The sequence below is a fragment of the Acomys minous genome (genome assembly GCF_964271855.1).
Source record: "Acomys minous genome assembly, chromosome: 15".
NCBI lineage: Eukaryota > Metazoa > Chordata > Mammalia > Rodentia > Muridae > Acomys > Acomys minous.
The window spans coordinates 96821013-96842416 of record NC_140497.1 but is presented as its reverse complement, the minus strand read 5'-3'; the positions used below and the strand labels follow the sequence as shown (position 1 = coordinate 96842416).

General features: G+C 44.9%; 1 protein-coding gene across 2 annotated transcripts in view; it reads left to right on the top strand.

Annotated features, from left to right (window-relative positions):
• The window catches only part of DIPK1A (divergent protein kinase domain 1A), a 75292-nt gene that overhangs the window by 26092 nt on the left and 27796 nt on the right, over nt 1–21404 (top strand). Inside the window, exons 1-2 of one of the 2 annotated variants that reach the window (XM_084758788.1) lie at nt 18145–18239; nt 19675–19809. In XM_084758788.1, coding sequence (XP_084614914.1) covers nt 18225–18239; nt 19675–19809 — 150 coding nt within the window. In that variant the 5' untranslated portion in view covers nt 18145–18224. Of the gene's footprint in view, nt 1–18144; nt 18240–19674; nt 19810–21404 lie in introns of those variants that run through there. The other variant, XM_084758787.1, reaches the window with a different exon arrangement.

Below are 21404 nucleotides of genomic sequence, written 5' to 3'. Positions count from 1 at the left end.
CCTGCGGGAGATTGCAAAGCCCTGTTCCAAGAAGCCATGAAGACAAACTACATGTCCGTCTCCACTCCAGCCCCTGACAACCACCAGTCCATTTTGTGTCTCCATGGGTTTGCCTATTTTAGACAGTTCATTTGAGTAGAAATCATACAGTTTGTGGCCTTTTGAATCGGGTTTCTTTCACATGTATAAAGCTTTCAGGGTTCACTCTTGTGGTGTGCACCGGGACTCCGGGGTCTCTTGTGGCCCAGGCTGACCTTGAACTTGCTATGTAGCGGAGACCTTCCTTCCTCTTTTGCTTTTTGAGTGCTGGTATTAGCGGCATGTACCTCCGTGCTCGGCTTCTGTGGCTCTGGGAATTTAATCTAGGGTGTGTGTGTGTGTGCTGGGCAAACACTCTACAGAAGCTCTAGGTCCACCCCTTCATTTTTTTTTTTTAATGATCAAGCAATAACCCATTGTGTAGGACAGCACTCACCAGGTGATAGGTATTTGGATATTTTCCTTTTTTTTTTTTTTTAACTGCTATAAGTAACGCTGCTATGAGCACTTGGAACACATCCAAATTCCTGTGTGGACATTTGTTTTCAGTCCTTTTGACTGTGTACCTAGAAATGGAACCGCTGGGTCATATGGTAAGTTTTTCTTTAACCTTCTGAGGAACTGCCAAATTGCTTTCCAAAGCAGCTGCTCCAGGGTCCCTCCCTGCCAGCCTTGTGTAAGAGTCGCCTGTCTTTTGGCACCATTTCCAGCTCTCAGTGCAGGACTTGCTTTGTGGTAAACATTGAGTAGCTGCCACATTTTCTTGCTGATGTCCTCACGTCAGGGAAAAACCGAAGTAAGTAAGATGAAGGGTGATACGGTCTAAAATCTCCAGGAGATTACTGGGACCTCAGATAGTATCACAGCTCCGTGGCCGTGGCTATGGCCTGGGTACAGCTTGCCCCTAAGTTCCCCCCCTGTACCAGCACGGAGGCAGGAGAATGGCAATATTGATGTGTTCTTTATTTTCTCCACCAGGCTGGGTGAATGATGATGATCAGGGAAAATAAAGTAGAAAGGAACAAAACACAAGGCTCTGCGAGAGTAGGGGCCGCGAGGCACGGCCGGGCCACTAAAGCTTCTTATACTGCTGTCCCTTGTGTTGGGTTTGAAGCCTAAAGGGACATCAGAGGTTATGGATTCACTCACAGAACAGGCTGTGGGGCAGGGTACCCAGGTTTTACACAGTTTACGCAAAAGATGCTGATACAGGAAGGGTTAATTGGGTATTTCTGCTGCGTTCTACTTAATGGCTCAGAATCCATCTTTGTGGTATTCTAAAAGCAGAAATGTCTCCCAAATGTGGATAAAAGTGGGTAGACCAGTTTTTCTCCCTTTTTTTCATATCATGGCTTCAAGAGTGTGTCCTCTAAGAGTTGGAGCACACAGGGCCACTGACAGGCAGAGTTCACCGATCAGACGCCCGCTAGGACAACCAGGATCTTGGCTCAGCCTTACTGCTCTCACGTATCATTTCATGAGTTCAGTTATGGTTACAGTGAGTCAGTGTTAACCTTGGCCTAGTGAGGAAGGCAGCATGTTTTGTCATGGCTGTGGAGGACAGGAATAACAGCTACGCTAACTCTATGGTCTCTTGCTTGTATGTGCACACGACACTGTGGGTCTGACAGTCTGCTTAGTCAGCTATGCCAAAACAACAGCAAAAAGACAGTATATATTTTAAATGACTGTCCTGTGACTTTTTTTTTTCCTGAACACTTAGATGATGAAGAAAATTTGAAAAGGGTTGGACTCTAAAGAGTGCAAGCTCGGGGGCTGGAGCGATGGCTCAGAGGTTAAGAGCACTGGCTGCTCTTCCAAAGGTCCTGGAGTTCAATTCCCAGCAACCACATGGTGGCTCACAACCATCTATAATGAAATCTCGTTCCCTCTTCCAGCATGCAGGTGTTAAATAAATAAATCTTAAACAAAACAAAACAAAACAAAACAAAACAAAAAAAAGAGTGCAAGCTCGGGCTGGAGAAATGGCTCAGCCGTTAAAGGCTAGGCTCACAACCATAAATATAAGAGTTGGGTTCCCAGCACCCACGGCTGTCTCTCCAGACATACACACACACACACACACACACACACACACACACACACACACACACACACACACAAAGAGTACAAGCTCGAGCTGTGTGCATTCATCGAGCCTTTGAGAGGAGTGTGGGGTGGGCTTGAAGGTCCAAGCAGGTGAAACCCTCTTTAGGTACCTAACATGTTGTAATGCTTTAAAAAATTACTTTAGGAGCTAGGGAGGTGGCCCAGCGGCTAAGAGCGCTTGTGGCTTTTACAAAGGACCAGAGTTTGCAAAGCATCCGCCTAGTGGTCCGCAGTGATCTGTGACTCCGGTTCCATGGCACCTGACGCCTTCTGGCCCCGATAGGCACCGAGTGCACACATGGTGCCCAGACATGCATGCCGGCAAAACACTCATGCACATAAAATTTTTAAAAAATCTTAAACAACTTAACTTTCTCTTTATGAAAAATTACTTAGAAATTTTTATGCAATACTTTTGTACTCCGCCTGCCTCCCGTTAGTCTAAGAGAAACCTTTAGTTCTACACTGAAGCATAGGTTTTTAATTTTTTCACTAATGTAGCTGGGCGTGGTAGTACACGTCTTTAATCCCAGCACTTGGGAGGTAGAGGCAGGTGGATCTCTGTGAGTTCAAGGCCAGCCTGGTCTACAAAGAGAGTTCAGGACAGCTAGGGCTATTACATAAAGAAATCCTGCTTCAAAAAAAAAAAACCAATAAATAAATAAATACAAATTTTTTCACTAATGTAATTTTTTTGAGGCGGGGGTTCAAGACAGGGTTTCTCTCTGTAACTGCCCTGGCTGTCCTGGACTCACTTTGTAGACCAGGCTGGCCTGGAATTTACAGAGTACTGGGATTTAAGGCGTGTGCCACCACACCCGGCTGACTTGAAAAGATTTGAGTTCAAGTTTATCTGTATTTACTAAGTGCTGGGGTGAGAAGAGGATCCTCAGCTGCCCGCACCCCAAGTGCAGAGTGCTTTCTCAGTTAACTGTAATACTGTGATTCCCAGCAGGATCAGGAACAGCACCAAAACCGCTGAGGACAAGGAAAGACCGGCTCACTCACACATCGCTTGTGGGCGTGGGAAGTGCCTAGCTGGGCACTTACTTTAAAAGCTAAACATGTAATTGTCACATGACATAGTAGTCATACTTCTGCTCCCTTATTCCAGGAAAACTAAAACTTGTTTTGACACAGAGGTCGATAGCAGACCTGCGTGTTACCTCACTCTCAGTATGAAAGCTTAACCAAGCTCCAGTGCAGATAGGTGAGGGATACTACTCAATTTATTAATTTAATAAGTTAAATTTTTTAAAAAGTTCTACATCTTTTTTTAAGATTTATTTATTTATCATGTACACAGTGCTTTGCCTGCATGCACACCTGCTGGCCAGAAGAGGGCATCAGATCACGTCAGAGATGGCTGTGAGCCACCATGTGGTTGCTGGGAACCGAACTCAGGACCTCGGGAGAAGTAGCCAGTGCTCCTAACCTCTGAGCCACCTCTCCAACCTGAGTTCCACATCTTGTTCTGGAGGCAGCAGGGAGAGACTGTGTACCACACTGGGCACAGTTTGAGCATGTATGACCTTGAAGCCCACCCCCACAGTGACACACTTCCTCCAGCAAGGCCACACCCACTCCAGCAAGGCCACACCCACTCCAGCAAGGCCACACCCACTCCAAGGCCACACCTCCTAATAGTGCCACTCCCTGTGGCCAAGCATTCTAACACATAAATCTATGGGGGCCAAACCTATTCAAGCCACCACAGTCTTCTAATCCACTCAGGCTTTATAAATGACAGCTCTTTCTCAGGGTTTGGGGAGTCTAGGAAGGCCAGGATAAAGGTACGGGCAAGCAGATGCAACACTTAGTGAAGACCTGCTTTCCGGACTGTGGAATGGCGCCTTCTGCCTGTGTCCTCACACGGAGAAAACCAAAGAAACACTCTAGGGCTTCTTTTAGGAATATTAATCCCTTGCACTGCATGGTATCTGCACACAGCAGTTCTTTCCTTCTGTGTTCAAAACACAGTGTGATAGAAATTCACTATCTGGCATCGTTGGTTTGTTGGCTTTGTGTGTGTTAAACCTGGTATTTCTAGTGATACAGTTTATTTTATAATGTATGTATTTGTGGGTGTAGGCGCCCTTAGAGGTCGGAGTGACTGGTGAAATCTTCTGGCTGAGAACCTTGAAGTTGTCATGGCTATCTCTAAATCAAGGAATAAATAAAGGGCTGGGGGGAAAAAGCGCACTGGACCATTTTTGAGGGCTGTTTTCAGAAATCCTGAATGCTGAACACATGTGACAGTAAATGAAAGAACTCATGCCTTAAATAAAAATATATTGACTTTGCAAAAAAAAAAGAATATTAACCCTGGGGCTGGAGAGATAGCTCAGAGGTTAAGAGCACTGGCTGTTCTTCCAAAGGTTCCCAGCAACCAGCTCACAACTATCTACAATGAGATCTAGTGCCCTCTGATAGTGTGTAGGCACATGCAGGCAGAATACTGTATAAATAAATAATAAATAAATCTTTTTAAAAAAGAATATTAATACCAAGCCGGGCGTGGTGGCGCATGCCTTTAATCCCGGCACTTGGGGGACAGGGGGTAAGGCAGAGGCAGGCAAATCTTTGTAAATTCAAGGCTAGCCTGGCCTACAAAGAGGGTCCAGGACAGCTAAGGCTGTTACATAGAGAAACCTTGTCTGGAAAAACAAAGCAAAGTATTAATCCCATAAGTGAGGGCTGCAGCCCCAGGCGTGGCTGCTTTGTCTGGATACCATTAACTTGGAGGGTAAGGCAGAGACTCAAACCAGTGCAACCTGGATAAATCTACAGAAAACTATGCTGAGTGAAAGAACTAAAACAAAGACCAAAAAAAAAAAAACCAGCTTAGGGGCTGAAGTGGTTAAGAGCACTCTTCCAGAGGATCTGGGTTCAGGCTCTCTCACTCACATGACAGCTCACAGCTAAGTGCCTGTAACTCCAGCTCCAGGAAGCCAAACACTTAGGCACTCCCTAGGCATCAGGTGTGCGCGTGACACACGTCTACACATAAAAAGTGACCAGTCTCAAGCACTTGTCAACTGTGTGAGTCTTATGACAGCCTTGGAATTGTAGAGGTGAGAACTGATTGATGTGGCCAGAGAGTGGGAGGCGCACTGAGGTAACTGATTGTAAAAGGGTTGGCAACTCCTAGTGACAGAGCTTCTGTGTAGGGGGGGGGGGTTGTTGTTCTTGGTTTGGTTTTTTCAAGACAGGGTTTCTCTGTAACAGCTCTGGCTGTCCTGGAACTCCCTCTGTAGACCAGGCTGGCCTCGAACTCACAGCGATCCGCCTACCTCTGCCTCTGTGTTTTGACTATAGTGTGGATTCACATCTTGACAGACCATAATTGTATGGAGTACCTAGAAGTAAATAGAACCACCTCAACACCGTCTACACATGCGTGACGTGTGTACACTTAAAACAGGAAGTCTGGAGCTGGCAAGATGGCTCGGTGGGTAAAGGTGCTCCCCCTACGCTGAGTTCACTCTCTAGAACCTACCTGCTGGAGATGTGTCCAGCACATGGAAATAAATAAAATGAATAAAAGCTGGGTATGGCGTCACACACCCCTAAATTCCGGTATTGAGGGGACAGAGGCCGGTGGGAATCTCTACCTCTGCGAGTTTAAGGGCAGCCTACTCTACATAGGGAGTTCCAGAAAGGCCAGGGCTACATAGTGGGAGCCTGTCTACAAAGGAAAAAAAACAAACAAACAAAAAACAAAAATAAGTGAAAGGAATTAAAGCAGGAGACCTGAATAAAAAATCACTGGATTATAATCCTTATTGTAGTTGTATTATTATAATTTTGCAAAATGTTATGATTAGGGAAACACTGTGTTAAATGATTTTGTTGTTGTTATTTCTCAGCAACTACATATGATCCTATAATGATGTAAAAATTTTTAAATTCAAGTTTTAATAAGTTATTTAAATTTATAGCTGGGCTGGGGGCACACCCCTTTAGTCCCAGCACTCAGGAGGCAGAGGCAGGTGGATCTCTGTGAGTTGGAGGCCACCCTGGTCTACAGAGTGAGTTCCAGGACAGCCAGGGTTATACAGAGAAACCTATAAAAAAACTTTACTCATGTAGGGACGTGTGGGGACAGATGTCATAAAGGACAGCCTGTGAGAGTTAGGGCTCCTGCCCGGTGGGTCGTCAGGATTGAACTCAGGAGCTCAGGTTTCATGGCGATCCCCTTTACCCACCAAATCACCTCCCCAGACTGTTGAGATGTGTGGCAGGGTGTTCCCTGTGTTGTCCTTAGCAAGGATTTATTGCTCATAAGTCGTTGGTTACTCAATGGAATCTTGGAAAGGAAGGGACTAAGCTTGGTATAATCTCACTGTAGCTGACTAGGTAGACGGTCTCTCAAAGGTCTTCATCATCTGTTTAGTTTTTGTTTACAGTCTTTCTCTCCCAGGTGTGGGAACTTTTAAGGTGAATGCCCCTGGCTAGCAGGTGGCTTATGTATGGCTCAGCAGATAAGACTCTTGCCACACAAGTCCAATGATCTGAGCCCTGGCACCTTGACTGCTACAGCTGTTCCCTGAGCTCTATATCATCCAAGAACGTGTGTGTGACACACACACACACACACACACACACACACACACACACAAATAAGCAAATAAAATAAATATGATTCCCAGGCCTCATCCCAAAGATTCAGATTCGGTAGGTCTTAGGGTGAATTCTTGAAACTATTTTACTTTTTGTTGTTGGTTTTTTGAGACAGGGTTTCTCTGTGTCACCCTGGCTGCCCTGGACTCACTTTGTAGACCACCAGGCTGGCCTCGAACTCACAGCGATCCGCCTGCCTCTGCTGGGATTAAAGGCGTGCGCCACCACGCCTAGCTTTCAAGACTGAGTTCGTATCAAGTGCATCCGCAGTCATGGATGAGGGGCTGAGTTTGTGATGAGCACATAAGGAGCCTTTAAGTCCTTTCATGGCATAGAGGAATTACAGTTAGGCGAGAACTTTAATGCCAATTTAGCTGATAAAATGTTCCGATCACCCATGTGTTGAAAAAGAGGGCTTGACCAGATTCACTGTGCTCTTGCCCTGAGGACTTGGAGCACAGTGGGCTTGGCGCTGGAGCCTGTTCCTGTTGAAGAGGCCCTGCCCATTTCTTCACTGCTCTGCCTGAATGACCACTCAGGACTGCTCTGTTAGGAAGAGGCAAAGCCTCCTGCTTAGTGACTTGTGCTGTGTACAGGAGGCTCTGCTTGGATTTTACAAGCTCTGAAAACAACATACTCATTTAATTCTGTACTTTTTGGAAATGGAGTTTAGTAGATTAAACTGATTGTTTCTTGTTTTTGTTAATAATTATTACCACCATCTCCATCACTGCCACCTCCTCCTCCGCTTTTTTCCCTAAAGCCTAGTATTTTCACTTAACTATTCCTGATCGCTCCATTTCCTATCTTTCTTTCTTTCTTTTAAAGATCTATTTATTTATTATGTGCTCCGCCCACATGTGTGCCTGCCCACCAGAAGAGGGCACCCAATCTCATTGTAGATGGCTGTGAGCCACCATGTGGTTGCTGGGAATTGAACTCAGGACCTTTAGAAGAGCAGACTGTTCTCTTAACCTCTGAGCCATCTCTCCAGCCCATTTCCTATCTTTCAACGTTACCTTTTTGTTCCTGTTTTACTGCCACACTCTGGTGTAATGCCTTCCTCATTAGCTTTTTCTTAATATTTAAGAGATAGACATTTTTTAGTATTTGAAATTTAGATGTGTTTAATTCTAATAGTACTCCAATAATTGGTATTTTTAAAGTATTTTTTACTGAGGTATAATTCTTATACAATGAACCATTTTAGTTTTCAGTTGTATAGTCTGACCCACATCTAAATTATATTGATGTTCTCATCTTCTTAGAAACTGCTCAGCCAGGCATTTGTAGGACACGCCTTTAATCCTAGTACTGGGGAGGGCGGATCTCTGCGAGTTCAAGGCCAGCCTGGTCTACAGAGCAAGTTCCAGGACAGCCAGGTCTACACAGGGAAATCCTGTATTAAAAAACAAACAAACAAACAAACAAAAAAACAAAAGAAAAGGAAAAAGAAGAAAAGAAAAAGAAATCTCTTGTGTGATCACTCAGCTGATTTTTTAAAAATTTGCTATAATATTTTCATTACTAGCACACCAAAACACAAAGTAGTATTTTAAAGCTTAAAAATAGGAAGAGAGTGGTGGAAAATGGCTCATTCAGTTAAGTGCTTCCAAGAGGCATCTGGAACTCATATTAAATAAACTAATACGAAAATATGGGGCTGAGGGTGTAGCCATTGGTAGAGTGCTTGCCTAACAGGCACGGGGCGCCAGCATGCTACAAACAGGGCTTGGCAGTGCACACATGTAATCCCAGCATTTGGGGACAGAATCAGAAGTTCAAGGTCATCCTTGAAGACTGGTCGTCTTCTGAGTCAAGATCTAGCTGGGCTTGCCAACTAGGTCCCTGTCTCCGCCCCTCAGCCCTGGGGCTGCATGGACACACAGCCATGTCCAGCTTTTATGAGGGCATTGGCAGTTTGAGCACAGGTCCCACTGAACCATCTCCGCCAGCCCTGGCTTATGTCCTTTGCCTGTGAGATGCATGTTGCATACTTAAGGAATTGTAGCAATTCACATTTAATAGATATGCTATCCATTACCTTAACTAAGCACTGCAGGTAATTCTATCAGTGGATTCTCTTTTTTTTTCTTTTTTTTAAAGATTTGTTTATTTATTTATTTACTTATAAAGTGTTCTGCATGCATGCAACACCTGCAGGCCAGAAGAAGGCACCAGATTTCATTGTAGATGGCTATGAGTCACCATGTGGTTGCTGGGAATTGAACTCAGGACCTTTAGAAGAGCAGGCAGTGCTCGTAACCTCTGAGCCATCTCTGCAGCTCCCCTATCAGTGCATTTTCACGAGGGATTCTGGGTAGTTCTTTTTTCAGCATTCCATTTAGGGCAAAGGGAAGTCTGTGATTGCCTGAGCCTTCATGTGTTATGATAAGCAATTACCAGTGGAAGAGACCTCAACTCTGAAAATGCCTCCTGCATTTTCTTTATAAGTTTACTCCCAAGTAAACATTGCTGTGATCAAAACAGCTGTCATTTTCCCCTAAGAACTTCCTCTAGGTTTTATTTTTTAGCTTTCTTTAGAATTTGAGAACCGAGAAGGCAGTTTTGGATTAACACCAACTCAGACAGGACTGACTCCTGTCTAAGGAATTCCAAAATTAGAGAGGGCCGTCTGTTTTCATGGTTGGAAATATTTTCAAAATATGACTGTTTGTTTTGTTGCAGAGTCTCACTTTATAGCTCTGGCTGCCCTAGAATTCTGTTGTCTAGGCTGGCCTCCCCCTCACGGAGCACCCCCCCACCTCCTTCCCAAGTGGTGTGATTTAAAGGTGTATGCTCCTATGCCTTACTGGAAATATTTTATCATCACAAATTAATTTGTTTTGTTTTGTTTTCTCTATAGCCATGGCAGTCCCGAAACTAACTCTGTAGGCCAGGCTATCCATCAACTGAGAGATCCACCAGCCTCTGCCTCCTGAGTGCTGAGATTAAAGACATAAGCCACCACAGCCAGCTTACAAACTGATTTTTAAAAAAATATTTGTGTGTGTGTGTGTGTCCATGTTTATGTATCTGAGTGTCCATAGATGTCAGAGGTATTGGATGGATCTCCTGGAACTGGGGCTACAGACAGTTATGAGCTGCCGTGTGGGGCTGGGAACAGAGCCTGGATCCTCTGGAAGAGCGGCTAGTGCCATCCTTCTAACCCCAACAAACTGATTCGTTTGTTTGTTTGTTTGTTTGTTTGTTTTTTGAGACAGGGTTTCTCTGGGTAGCCCTGGCTGTCGTGGACTCACTTGGTAGACCAGGCTGGCCTCGAACTCACATCGATCCACCTGCCTCTGCCTCCCGAGTGCTGGGATTAAAGGCGTGCGCCACCACCGCCCGGCTTTTTTTTTTCTTCTTTCTTTCTTTCTTTTAATTATATGTGTCTGTGTGTAGTTGCCCACGGATGCCAGAAGCATGGGATCCCTGGGAGCTGGAGTCTTAGACATCTGTGAGCTGGCTGACATGGCTGCTGGAAACCAAACTCGGATCCTTTGCAAGAGTTTTCTATGCTCTTAGACTGCTGAGCCATCGTAATTAAAGTCTATTCTAAAAACTACTGCCACTATGAACTTTTTTCTTCAGACATCAAAATAGATAAATGTGAGAGATTCTCACTCCAAGAACCTTGAAGAGGTTACATTCATATTCCACAGACCTAACCCTAAAGGCCCAGCTTAGAGTCCTTTGTATTTTCTTTTTTAATTTTTATATATTTTATTAATTTATTCATATTACATCTCAATTGTTATCCCATCCCTTGTATCCTCCCGTTCCTCCCTCCTCCCATTTTCCCCTTCTTCCCCTCCCCTATGACTGTGACTGAGGGGGACCTCTTCCCCCTGTATATGCTTATAGGGTATCAAGTCTTTTCTTTATTACTTTCGGTCAGACACAAAGAATTCAGCCTTGGTAGCTCTTATGATATGTGATATTGCTGGGCGTGGTGGCACACACCTTTAATCCCAGCACTCGGGCAGAGGCAGGAGGATCGCTGTGAGTTCAAGGCCAGCCTGGTCTACAAAGTAAGTCTAGGGCAGCCAAGGCTACACAGAGAGACCCTGTCTTGAAAAACAAAAGAAACAAAAAAAGATATGTGATATTCTCTGTGAGTTCGAGCCCAGCTTGGTCTACTAGAGCAAGTCCAGGACAGCCAAGGCTGTTATACAGAGAAACCCTGTCTCGAAAAGCCAAAACCAACCAACCAGCCAACCAAAAACCGTATGTGAACTCGGTGCAGTGGCACACACCTGTAATCCCAGCACTTGGGGAAGCAGAGGCAAGTAGATTTCTGTGAGTTCGATGCCAAAGAAAAAAAGAAAAAAAGATATATGACATTGACCTTGATCATCCTTCTTTAAGGATCTTTAAAAATAGGCTCTATCTGTTCTCTTCTTGCTAGTAGTTTGGTTTTCTAGACACAGCCCTGGCATACTGCACATTGTAGAAATCTGAGGGGCTCGTTTGTAAGATCTGTTTAGTGTCCACCCAGCCTCAGTGTCCCTGGACTCATGCTAAAAATTCAGAGAGCATATTTTAAATTATGCCACTGGCAAAGAAATGAAACTGTAGCCACCTGTAGAACTGGATTCTGGGGAGGGTAAAATAAGTACATTTGCCAAAAAAAAAAAAAAAACAAAAAAACATTGAGTGTTAATTTTCACAAGCTTTTGGGAAAACATTATAACATTATGTTATCTTAAGCCTCTTAAAACTGCAAAGCTTTTGACCTAGAAATGTCACTCACTGAAATCCTCTCTGAAGAAACAATCAAATACTTAGGCAAAGATTTATGTATTTAATACAGCAGGTGGTGGAGGAGAGCAATTGCAGGTCTTGAAGCCAGGTTGCCTTGATTCAAAGTCAGGTTCTCTTACTTAGAACAGCTATGTCTTTGCCTAATCCTGACGTGTTCCTCAGCGTCTCTATTTGTAAAACGAGGGATACTCCCCACCTTGTTCAGTTCTTGTGAGATATTCGTGGAATTCCCTCGTGTCAGTCAGTTACCCCAGCAGTGTAACACCACCCCCCAAACTCAGTGGCACACAAGAAGCTCTTGTTTCTCCCTCTCACGTGACTACACAGCAGCTGCTCTCGGTTGAGCTTGTCTCTGGGACACGGCTACGGTTTGTGTGGACTGTAGTGTCCTTATTCTCCAGGGGTCAGTGAGCTACCAGGGATGTGGTTTTCTGAAGGCACATCTCACTGGATGCTGTACCACACTCACTAGCAGTCACTGGCCAAGCACATCCCATGCTGGACCAGCATCCATGATGCAGAGGAGAGAATGCATCTTCCAGACAGTTCGCAGCTCATCAGACTCTCTCTCTGTAATAATTCAGATGGTTTTAAGCATTGGCTTTGATGGCCATATGGTCCCTACAGCATTAGATAGTATTGGGGTGATTGGGGTGATGGCTGTAAAGTAAATAAAATCTTGTTTGTAAAAGCAGGTGGCACCTTGGGTATGGGGCAAAGTTTCCTAACTGTTGACTAACTTATTCTAATGGCTCAGAAATTTTAAGAGGATTAAAATTTAAGTTTATCTTTATAGCTTTAACATATCTAAAGTGCTTATCAGTTCCAGGTGTGGAACAGCACTGGCAATTATCGATTGACAGTTAATAGTATTGTTTTTTGTTACTGTAGCCTGAAAACTTCTGGTAAAAGACTTCTTCCTCCCCTCCAGACCGGAGAACTGTAACTCTGTGTGTTATTTTTAAACAATAAAAATCCCAAATTGTTCGATTTTACCAAGGAAGGCCCAGGAGCCAGATGCTGGGGGTGAAAACCTGCAAGCACAGAGAGGCGGAGAAAGCACTCAGCTGACCTTCCTACTCAGCTCACATCTCAGAGGAAAAACCAAAAAGCCCAGAGCCAAAAGCTTGCTAGCTCAGCTGACCGCCCAGGAGGAAAAGCCAGAGTTTGCCAGCTCAAAGCTCAAAAGGTCCTTCTTATCCACGCTGCCTTAAATACCCCTCAACTCAAAGTCCCTCCTACTCTTTAATTCCTGTCAGCTGGTTCCTTGCTCCGACTCTTGACCTAGGGTTCACTTTATTAAATCTTGTGTACAGAAAGCTCTTGGATTAAAGGTGTGTGGTTGGGCTCAACCACACCAAACAAGAAACAGGGTTTTAGAGTTCACAGTCTCAGAGTTCACAATTGGATCAAATATCCTGACACAACTGAGAACCTTGGAGAAGGGCCCTCGGCCTTACCCTCTGGACTGGGGTCCTGTGGACGCTAGCCAATCCTGGCTCTGCTTCATCCTTCCAGCCCCATTGTGCAGTGGTGCCTGGACACCCTCGAGGGAAGAAGCTGAACAAGAAACACACACATTTACACACACACATACACACAAAAGGAGATAATTTTCTAAATTTTTTTGTGTGTGTGTGTTTTGAGACAGGGTTTCTCTGTGTAGCCTTGGCCATCCTGGACTCGCTTTGTAGACCAGGCTGGCCTCTAACTCACAGCCATCCGCCTGCCTCTGCCTCCCTAGTGCTGGGATTAAGGGTGTGCGCCACCATGCCCGGCAAAAAGATAATTTCTATTATGACATTAGTCCATTTTTTTTCTTAGAAAATAATGTGTTTTGTTTATGTACACACATAAACTGGGTAACACACAACTGGATAAGGATCCTCTTTTTTGTAATTCTTATTTTCCTTTTATTAATTTCTCATCTGGGCGATGTGACTCAGGCTCGGTTATAAAGCATGCGCAAAGGCCTGGGTTCTATTCTCAGCGCTACCAAAAGACAGAAGCAACCGGACACCACTGATGACTCTTCTAGTCCTTGCGCATTATAATTTCACATCTCAGTTCCGCAGAAATTGCTTAACAGATGAAAGGTGCATCCTTGGGGATGGCTGAGAGAGTAAACCAGACACTTTCCAAGACACATTAGGAAGGAGCAGCTCTGTCCCAGGGCTTGGAAAGTGGTCAGGGTACCAGCCCTGGGATAGCATCCCTCACTAACACACAGGGTATTTGGACCATTTCCTTGAGCATCCAATTATCCTTTCAATGATAGTAAGGCAGAACTGGTGTGACTGGTGTACGGAAGAGGACAGCCTCTCAGGAGAGCCTCTGGCTACCTGACTATCTAAGCATACACACTGGCTCTTAGGAAGTAAAGAGACTGGGCTGCAGTGTGTGGCAGCCCGGGGACTGGGAGTTGCGTGAAGATTAGCAAAGGAACCTTCAGACTCGCCCCAACTCTTCCTTCAATCTCACAAAATATTGACAGTTAGGTGAAGGTGTGTGTGTGTGGAGGGAGGGCCCATTGTAATATGTACGTGTAGAAGTAACCGCTGCAGCGGTTACCCTGGAGCAGTTCACCCTGTTTTCTGATACGAGTTGTTTCTCTGGGGCCTACTCTTCACTAATTAGGGTAGCCTAATTGGCCTGTTGAGGGCCAGGATGCTCTAGTGTCTGCCTACCCTGGGCTAGCATTGCAGACATGCCTTTCTTCTCATCCCCAGATCCTGCCTCTCCGCCCTGCTCTGGAGTGACACCTGCCCCACACCTCCTGGCACGTCGGCCTAGATGTCATTCTCGCCATTTTCTCTCAGCTGGTTTTGTATAACCAAAAGAATGCTGCAGGCATTGTGCAGCTTCCCCTGGGCATTTTATTTTGGTTTGGTTTGGTTTTAGTTTTGGTTTTTGTTTTTGAGACAGAACTTCTTTGTGTAGCCCTGGCTGTCCTGGACTCCCTCTGTAGACTAGGCTGGCCTTGAACCCACTTTGATCTGCCTTCCTCTGCCTCCCAAGTGCTGAGATTAAAGGCGTGCGCCACCTCTGTCCAACTTCCACCTGGGCATTCTAGAACTCTTGTTTCAGGAAAAGCAACTGTCATGTAAGAATTCTTGTGTGTGTGTGTGTGTGTGTGTGTGTGTGTGTGTGTGTGTGTGTTGGGACAGGGTTTCTCTGTGTAGTTTTGGCTGCCCTGGACCCGCTTTGTAGACCAGGCTGGCCTCAAACTCACAGAGATTCTCCTGCCTCTGCCTCCCTGAGTGCTGGGATTACAGGCGTGCGCTACCATGCCCAGTTTAAGAATTCCTTTAATCCCAGCACTTTGGAGGCAAAAGCAGTCAGATCTCTTGAGTTTGAGGCCAGCCTGGTCTACATAGTCAGTTCTAGGACAGCCAGGGCTACACAGAGGAAACAAATCCTGTTTGCAGTGTCTGAAAAACAAAACCAACAACAACAACAACAAAAACCATTCAGATTTGTTTCAAGATAAATTATCATAGTGATGTCAGCACTATTAAAAGAAGCCAAGTTAGCACTTGGGAGTCAGAGGCAGGTGGATCACTGTGAGTTCAAGGCCAGCCTGGTCTACAAGCAAGTTCAGGATAGCCAAGATAACACAGAGAAACCCTGTCTTAAAAAAAAAAAGCCACATTGCCACTTCTTTTGTTTGTTTGTTTGTGGGGGGTTGTTTTGTTTTGTGTTTTTGAAACAGGGTTTCTCTGTGCAGCCCTGGCTATTCTGGAACTCACTTTGCAGACGAGGCTGGCCTTGAACTCAGAGATCTGACTGCTTCTGCCTCCAGAGTCCTGGGATTAAAGGTGTGTGCCAGCACCACCTGGCTCCCCCTTTCATTTTTATTTTATGTGTTTGAGTGTTTTTGCTCACACCTGTCTGTACGCCACTTGCATGCAGCGCCTGCAAAGTCAGAAAAGGGTGTCAGATCCCTAGACAACTGGACTGACAGGTGGTCATTACCCACTGTGCTGGGACTTGAACTTGGGTCACCCGGAGAATAGCCGGTTCTCTTAACCTTGAGTCATCTCTCTGGCACCTTGCCTTTGTTTTTGAGACAGGATTGCATGTCGCCCAGGCTGGCCCCAAACGTGCTTGCTGGCTGAGTTTTGCTGTGCATGTCTGATCTCCCTACCTTTACCTCTGCAGTCCAGGGACTACAGACATGTGACACATACCCAGTTTATGCTGAGCTGGGGATGGCCTCAGGGCTGCGCTGCCGTTTATAGTGTGGAACTGAGGAAGAGGGTCTGTTTATTATGTGAATAGTTTCAATCTCCAGCGACCTTTCTTTATTTAAATTAAAAGGTGGGTGATGCTTCTTACCAGTTGGTCTGTCATTTTAGTAATTTATGCATTAAAGGCTAATTGAAAAGAAAATGATGTCACACGGGTTTGACACCTTTGGGCTGGGTGATCTTGGGGGAGGGAGTGTAGTGTATATTGTAACGTGTTTAGCTGCATCTCTGGACACTGCTTACGAGGGTCCAGTTGTAAAGCACTGCCTGAGACTGAAAATGTCTCCAGATGCTGCCACGCGCCTTACAAGGGGCCACACAGATAAGGCTGAGGATCGCTGTCCTGTGTGTCTCCCGACTGTTGTTCTTGCTTTACAGGAGCAGTGTTCCATTAGGAGCTAAGCACAAAATCAACACAACAAAAAAACCTGCTAGGCAGTCATTTTAAATTGTTCAGCATAAACAAAAATTGTAGACAAAAATATGTTTTAACCAAAGACTAGATTGTCTAGGTAGTTGTTATAAAAACAGATCACTAGAAATATGTCGGCAAATGCCACATGAGAAAAGTAAAATTAGCTAATAAAGACGTAATTTATAGCTATTTCTTTGTTCAGTCATCATTTTAAAATGGAAGGCTGAGGTCAGGCATGATGGTGCACACCTTTAATCCCAGCACTCGGGAGGCAGAGGCAGGTGGATCTCTGTGAGTACGAGGCAGACTGGTCTACAGAGCAAATTCCAGGACAGCCAAGGCTACACAGAGAAACCCTGTCTTGGAAAACAAACAAACAAAAATTACACCATTTCCTCTTCCCTTTCCTCCCTTCAGCTGTCCCCTGTTGGCTCTGTTTATTAACAATTAAACTTTATTATACAACCCAACTAGCTTACACAAGAAGGAAAAAAAGGTTAAAGGGACAAAAGAGTGAACCTTCCGGTATCCGTTCCACAGGACGGGTCCTTAGGTGTCTTGCTGTCCCGAGAGCTGGTCCGGTCCGCTTGCTCTCTCCTCGAGCTCTCTTCGCCTCAACCTGTTGTTTTGTTTTCCCCCCCACCTTCCCAGTCACATGCAAAGGGCGGTCTCCTTCTCCCTTCAAGGGTCAATTAGGAAAACAATAGCCACGGTGGGGTTCCCAGGTCGGCTTCCTGAATTCCAAGCCCAGGAAGGCTCCAAACAGTCTGTCACAAGGTATTCATGGGGTGCCCCAAGGGTAAAGCCTGCCAAGATTGCTTCCACCTGTGACAAAGCTTAATCTTTCTCACAGTCCCCTGTACCCCTCCTCAAATCTATGGCCTCTTTTCCTTAAATTGTACACACATATGTAACATGTTCCTAAACATACAACTAAACCTGTGTAACGTTACATTTGTGGATGCGGTTGCAGGGTTGACTGTGTGGGGTTGGGTAGCCAGTGGATGTCATTTTCCCCGAGTTGCCTGCAGTTCTCTCTCTGGGTTGGGGCTCCGTGAGCTAACCCTTCACAGCAGCATGTCGGCCGGTGTCTTTGTTGTTCAGATCTAACTTCTTGGTTTTATTTTCTTGCTGTTCGCTCGTTTTACACTTTTGTAAACAATTTTGAGTCAGAATCATTTGCTATGTTTCTTTTTTTTTTTCTTTTTCTTTCTTTTCTTTTCTTTTTTTTTTTTTTTTGGTTTTTTGAGGCAGGGTTTCTCTGTGTAGCCTTGGATGTCCTGGACTCGCTTTGTAGACCAGGCTGGACTCGAACTCACAGCGATCCACCTGCCTCTGCCTCCCGAGTGCTGGGATTAAAGGCATGCGCCACCACACCCAGCTTGCTATGTTTCTTAAGTATTTTCCAGTCTCTAAGTCTCTCCTTCTCTTCACTTGGCACCTTGTGGTTTAATTGTTGAAGAAATGGTGTCTTTGTATTGCAAGCGTCCCACAGCCTGGAGTTTGCCTCAAACTGTCACTCACCTCAAGGGTTAGGGTTACCGTCTTCTTCCCCGTTTCCTGTGGACTGGTGGTTGCAGCCAGAGGTTTGACCAGACCCAGAGCTTCCGTTTTGGATGTAGCCAATGGCAGCGTTGCTGGCCTATTGCACAGTGACTTGAAATAGATTTTACCTTTTTTTTTTTTTTTTTTTGAGTAATTTGCTCGGCGCACAGCAGCGTGCTTGTGCTTCGCAGCCATTTGTCTTTAATCTTAGTGGAGTCTCATAATTCCCACACATGCCAGTTTATAGCTGATGGTCAGGCGCCTCAGGGCCAAGAGTCGCAAATGAGTTTTAGACAGACCTCTTGGCTCCATTGTCTTGCGTGTGATTTAGCTTTTTTTTTTTTTTATGAATTCGCGTAGTGCTACACAAAAAACATTTTGCATTAAAAGCTCTTTTACATTTAACAGTAAAACTGAAAGACCTACCATCTAGTTGGTACTGGAACCTCACCAGCTGTGAGAACCCGCAAGGACAGATGTCTGAACTGCAGGTAGGACCGGCCATTGGCGTTTGCCTTTGAAGTCATTGTCTTGTGCTGGAGCGCGCGGCCCTGTCGCCTTTTTCTGCCTTCTTCGCATGCTCATCAAGCCCACAGGAGTGAGAAACTGGCTCAGGAATACAAAGCAAAACTAGCTTCTCGTCGTGTGTGCACATCTCCCCTTTATTCTGCCCAGTTCTCTTCATAGACCGCAGCTCTACTGTTTACGGCTGGAGCTCCGGATCCGAAGGGTAGAGGCCAGGCTGGGTTGACCCGCTGCCACGTTTGGATATTAAACGGCTTGATTGGTGGCTGTTGTAGAAAGGCACCCGTAGCTGCGATCCGAGACCAGGGCAGCAGGCGCAAAACAGTACAGAGAGGATCCTACTGTGTGCCTGTACCTGTTGGCTTGCAGGAGATAGTTATGCCTGCCTTTCTGTACATTTTCCTTTTGGTGTTGTTTTGTTTTTCTTCTTTTGAGACAGGATCTTTCTTGATTTTTTTTTTTCTGAGACAGGGTTTCTCTGTGGCCTGGAACTCACAGAGATCCTCTTGCCTGAGTGCTGAGACAGGATCTGCCCCCCTGCCCCCTTACCCCGCTCCCTGAGACAGGGCTTTTCTGTGTAGTCCTGGAACTTTCTTTGTAGACCAGGCTGGCCCAGATAGAGCTCACAGAGATCCGCCTGCCTCTGCCTCCTGAGTGCTGCGATTACAGGCGTGCGCTACCACCGCCCGATGAGACGGGATCTTATATAGCCTTGACTGGCAATGCAGTATAAGTAAAGATGACCTTGAACTTCTGCCTCTCTGGCCTCCACCTCCCACGTGCTGGAGTTACAGGCTTGTACCGCCACACTTGGCCAAGTCATTTCCACTGCCCCCTTCCCCCCTCCCCCCCCACCTCTCACCCCTCCCCCCAGCAGGGTTTCTCTGCCCTAGCTGTCCTCGAACTCCAGGGTCGGGGTTAGGAACTTTCTCTGTAGACCAGGCTGGCCTCAAACTCATAGAGAGCCATCTGTCTCTGCTTCCTAAGTGCTGGGATTAAAGAAGTGTGCCACCACTGCCTGGCTAAAATATTTTATTGTTACTATGTTTATTCATAAAGACATTTAAAATTCTCATCTGAAACAATGTTTGGTCAGAGTGTAACAAATGGAAACTGTTTCTTGTTGGAGTAGCACTGTGCTGAGTACACAGCTTTGGCCGAGATGGTTTTAGAAAGGTTACACACACATCCTAAAGGGCATTTGCTCCCTTCTCTTGGGCAAGACGGAGAAGCTTACTTTTCTAAGACTCATGCTGTCTGGGCTTCGTGAAAGTGCGCTTTGTTCTAGAATTGCGGTGCAAAGCTTAGAGTACATAGTGCGCCTCTCCAAGCAAGGAGGGCTCCTGGTCCAGCCAGTGAGTGCTGGCTGCTGAGTGACTGTCGTGTGCCGTTCCCTTGCAGGCTCGTCTCTCATACATGCGGGTGAAGTATCTTTTCTTCTCTTGGCTGGTGGTTTTTGTCGGAAGCTGGATCATATACGTGCAGTATTCAACCTATACAGAGCTCTGCAGAGGGAAGGACTGCAAGAAGATCATAGTAAGTATTGTAAAGGTCCTGGCTGTTGTTGTATAACTGTCGGTAGCAGTCCTCCGTGAGGACTGACTAATAGATGTCTTCAACACTGTGGTAAACCGTCGGTAGCAGTCCTCCGTGAGGACTGACTAATAGATGTCTTCAACACTAAAGGCAATTGACCTTACAGTTGTGCTGAACTTCCTAACTTCCTGATGAATTCAGTACTCAGAAATCTAAATACACAGTACGGGCCAGTCAGTGTGGAAGCAACCTCACTACAACAAGGCATTTTGTTTGCAAATATATTTAAAATTTGGTTTATTATATATCAGATTTTAAAAATGTTTAGGTATAAATGTGTTATGTATAGACTTTATAGTATAGACTTTATGTATAGACTTTTGGTTTTGGGTTTTTTAAAAGACAATATTTCTCTGTGTAGCCTAGTTTAGGATACATATTTTTAATAAATGAGTTATATCAAGCACCAAATTTTCTCTGAAGGGTATATATTTATCACTTTTTTTCTCCTAGTGATTTAATATATCTTATACTTTTTTAATCAGTTCAAGATTAATAGCCATATTTATTGGTTGTAGAACACTTGTTTTAAATACTTGAGATTTTAACTAAATTAACTCTATTTTCTACTAATACCTTTCAGCATATATCAAAGTACTTACTTCAGAACCATATATTTATTTTTGTTTTGTTTTGTTTTGTTTTTATGGGACTCTGGCTCAAACCAAGGACCTCATGCATCTAAGCATGTGGTTACCTCCAAACTATACCCATCTCTATGCAAAATTCTTTCTTTCTTTTTTTGTTATTTACTTTTTTACATATACATTTATATTATTACACATATATAAAATAAACTACATACAGCAAGAAGAACCACAGAACAATCATAGTGTTTTGGCTGTTTGTATTTGGCAACCTTGAAGAAAACATTTTTCCATCTCATTGAGTCTAAAATTCTGAAGGCAACTCAATAGTAAAATTCTTAAAGTGTGTGTGTGTGTGTGGTTTGTGCAAGCATGTGTCTGTGAATATCAGAGGACAACATATAGTTCTTTCTTCCCTCCATGTTCCTGTTTCTGCCAGTGTCCCTTCCCAGCTCACCTTAGTTAGGAGTGCCAGGTAACAGGTGTGTGAGCCGCTGCATCTGGCATTTTACATGGGTGCTGGGATTTAACTCAGATCAGCAGAGCAATTTGCCAAATGCTTTTCACCCACTGAGCCACCTTGCTGGCACCATCATATAATTATATTTTTAATAATAATGGTTTATGACTGCTGGGAGTTAGACACTGAGGAAGGAGGATTATGAGTTCAAAGTAGATTTGGATACATGATGAGAAACTATCTCAGCAGAAGAGGAGGCGGCCAGGTGCCGAGCCGCACGCCTGTAACCCCAGCACTCGGGAGGCAGAGGCAGGCGGATTGTGTGAGTTCGAGGCCAGCCTGGTCTACAAAGTGAGTTCAGGACAGCCAGGGCTACACAGAGAAACCCTGTCTCGGAAAAAAAAAAAAGAATAAATAATCATAGTGAACTAAGTATTGTCAGGCCGGGATAGATGAGTCTTCAGTTTAGATCCCTGACACTCACATAA